The sequence below is a fragment of the Apis dorsata genome, unplaced genomic scaffold, assembly GCF_000469605.1.
Source record: "Apis dorsata unplaced genomic scaffold, Apis dorsata 1.3 scaffold_92, whole genome shotgun sequence".
Classification (NCBI taxonomy): Eukaryota; Metazoa; Arthropoda; class Insecta; order Hymenoptera; family Apidae; genus Apis; species Apis dorsata.
Genome location: NW_006263390.1, coordinates 1,451,941 through 1,454,099, shown reverse-complemented (window position 1 = coordinate 1,454,099; position 2,159 = coordinate 1,451,941). Strand labels below are relative to the sequence as shown.

The following is a 2,159-nucleotide window of genomic DNA, read 5'->3' as shown; positions in this document are numbered from 1 at the left end:
TTTTTTTTTTTTTTTTTTTTTTGCTTCTTTTTTTTTGCGCGCGTAATCGTAAAATATACGACAATAATAAATATTCGTTTAATCGATGTGACGACGTAACGATTGAAACGGTAATGGTGGAAATCGATTTAGCAAACGCGTTGTTTGTTAATTGTCGTGCGGACAATCAACAATACAAATTTACTTACGTCGTCACACTTGATATTCGACTTAGTAACTAAGAAAAAAAAAAAAAAAAAAAACGCATTGCAATCAAGTACATATTTCACTAAACATTTAGGAAATGCATTAATCGATTGTTTACGAAGAAGGAAAGGCGGAAAAACGTTTTTTTTTTTTTTTTTTTTTTTTTTCTTTTTTTTTTTACCTTGAAACTTCGTGCGATCCTCAACAGCGAACATCTAAGTTTAAAAACTACGGTAATTCTACGGTTAAGTGCTTCATTGTGCATAAACAATGTCTTTTATCGAACAACGAAGTCTCTTTACGTATAATTTCGTATCGATAATTGGTACGGAATGTCTGTAATCTCGCGAATTAATCAGACACGTGTTAATCGAAATCACCGAGATTTTTTTTTTTTTTTTTTTCTTTTTCTCTCTTCTCTCTTTTTAATCTTTATCATCATAGCTATAATTAAGATTCACCGTGTCGCATTACGAATCATTACGCACAATATATTTCGTCTCGCTATATTCAAGCTTTGAACGTATCCTTCCTAAAATATTACGAAGTAATTATATTTTTTTTTTTTTTTAACTATTCCTAAGAATTTCGTGATATAGATATGATCTAACGATCGGGAGTAAATAGAATTTTTTCATTCAAGATCATTTTGGGATAAAGCGACACGCGAAACGTAAAAAAAAAATTGGCAAAGGTTCGAATTTTTGAACGGTAACGCGACACATTCGAGACTCGTGAAATCGCGAAATAAAAAAGAAAAAAGTAAAGTAACGAATAAGGATAAAAAAAGAACAGGTTAAAAGATACAATTAATTTCCGGACCGTATCGATCGATCGAAAATTACATTCTCGTCGTATGTATATGTATATAAGGTTATATATAAAGTACGAACGAAGAAGATTTCTCGTTTCTTTATACAGAGACAATGTTTACACGAAGTCACAGGTGAAAAGAATAAAACTCTTTCAGTTCTCTTATATTCTCTTATACGCGTTCAACTGTGGTAAACATCTGGAAAGTTATAATACGTATGTATGTATGTATGTATGTAAAATGTAAAACTAGATAAATTGTGTGTAAGGCACTGTCTATGCGCTCCTTTCAAGTAGCTAAGTTCATCTTTATCGCAAAGAAAAATCATCGAGCACGCGAACAACGAGACGTGTAAACAGAGTCAGTGTAATACTATACGAAAGTTGTTGTTCCGAACAATTTAGCGACGAGTATCTCGAAGATGGGAAGAACGCCATCTCTTGCGCGTCTTACATTTTCTCATTTTATCGTCGTCGTGTTACTCGCATCGTGAAATCGTCCTCATAATTCTTCTAGTATTCTCGTGCGATATGGATATTTTTTTTTTTTTTTTTTTTTAATAATATATCGTCAATTCTATTACCCGTTGTGCATTATTCAAAAAAAAAAAAAACTACAAAAGAGATTCGTATGCGCTCCATCGATAACCATCGCTCAGTCGCGTCGATTATTATCGATCGATCTCGTAATTTCTTTTCCCCCCTTGAACGCGATAGTTATCGAAGCATTTTTCGCGCATAATAGTAATAACCGGTGCGCGTAACACAGATCTCAATGCGGAATATTATCGATTATAAAATCGACATAAGCGAATATACGATTAAAGGGAAAGAAACGTGTTAACGATCACTTAAAAAAAAAAAAAAAAAAAAAAAAAGTACTGTACAGTGTTGACTAGAATTCTTATTAGAGAACGCGTTAACAGGATTACAAATTGGAATAAAATCTTTCGATTTCTTATCACTTTACACTGAAAGCGCAGCGATGAGAAACGAAAGCGAGAGCATGCGCGACGAAGATTCTTGCTGAAAACGCGTATCACAAATATAATAAAGGGATAAGGATAAAGCTTACGAAATTAGGATATCGAATCGTTCGAATCGTTTCTTATCTTTCTTTATTCGAACGGGATGAAACGTGCATCCCTAATTTGTTTCGC

General features: G+C 33.1%; 1 protein-coding gene across 1 annotated transcript in view; it reads right to left on the bottom strand.

Annotated features, from left to right (window-relative positions):
* Positions 1 to 2,152, bottom strand: part of LOC116185059 — a 5,024-nt gene extending 2,872 nt beyond the window's left edge. The window contains exon 1 of the mRNA XM_031508571.1: positions 368 to 2,152. Coding sequence (XP_031364431.1) covers positions 368 to 401 — 34 coding nt within the window. The 5' untranslated portion in view covers positions 402 to 2,152. The remainder of the gene's footprint in view (positions 1 to 367) is intronic.
* Between the last annotated feature and the right edge of the window lie 7 nt (positions 2,153 to 2,159).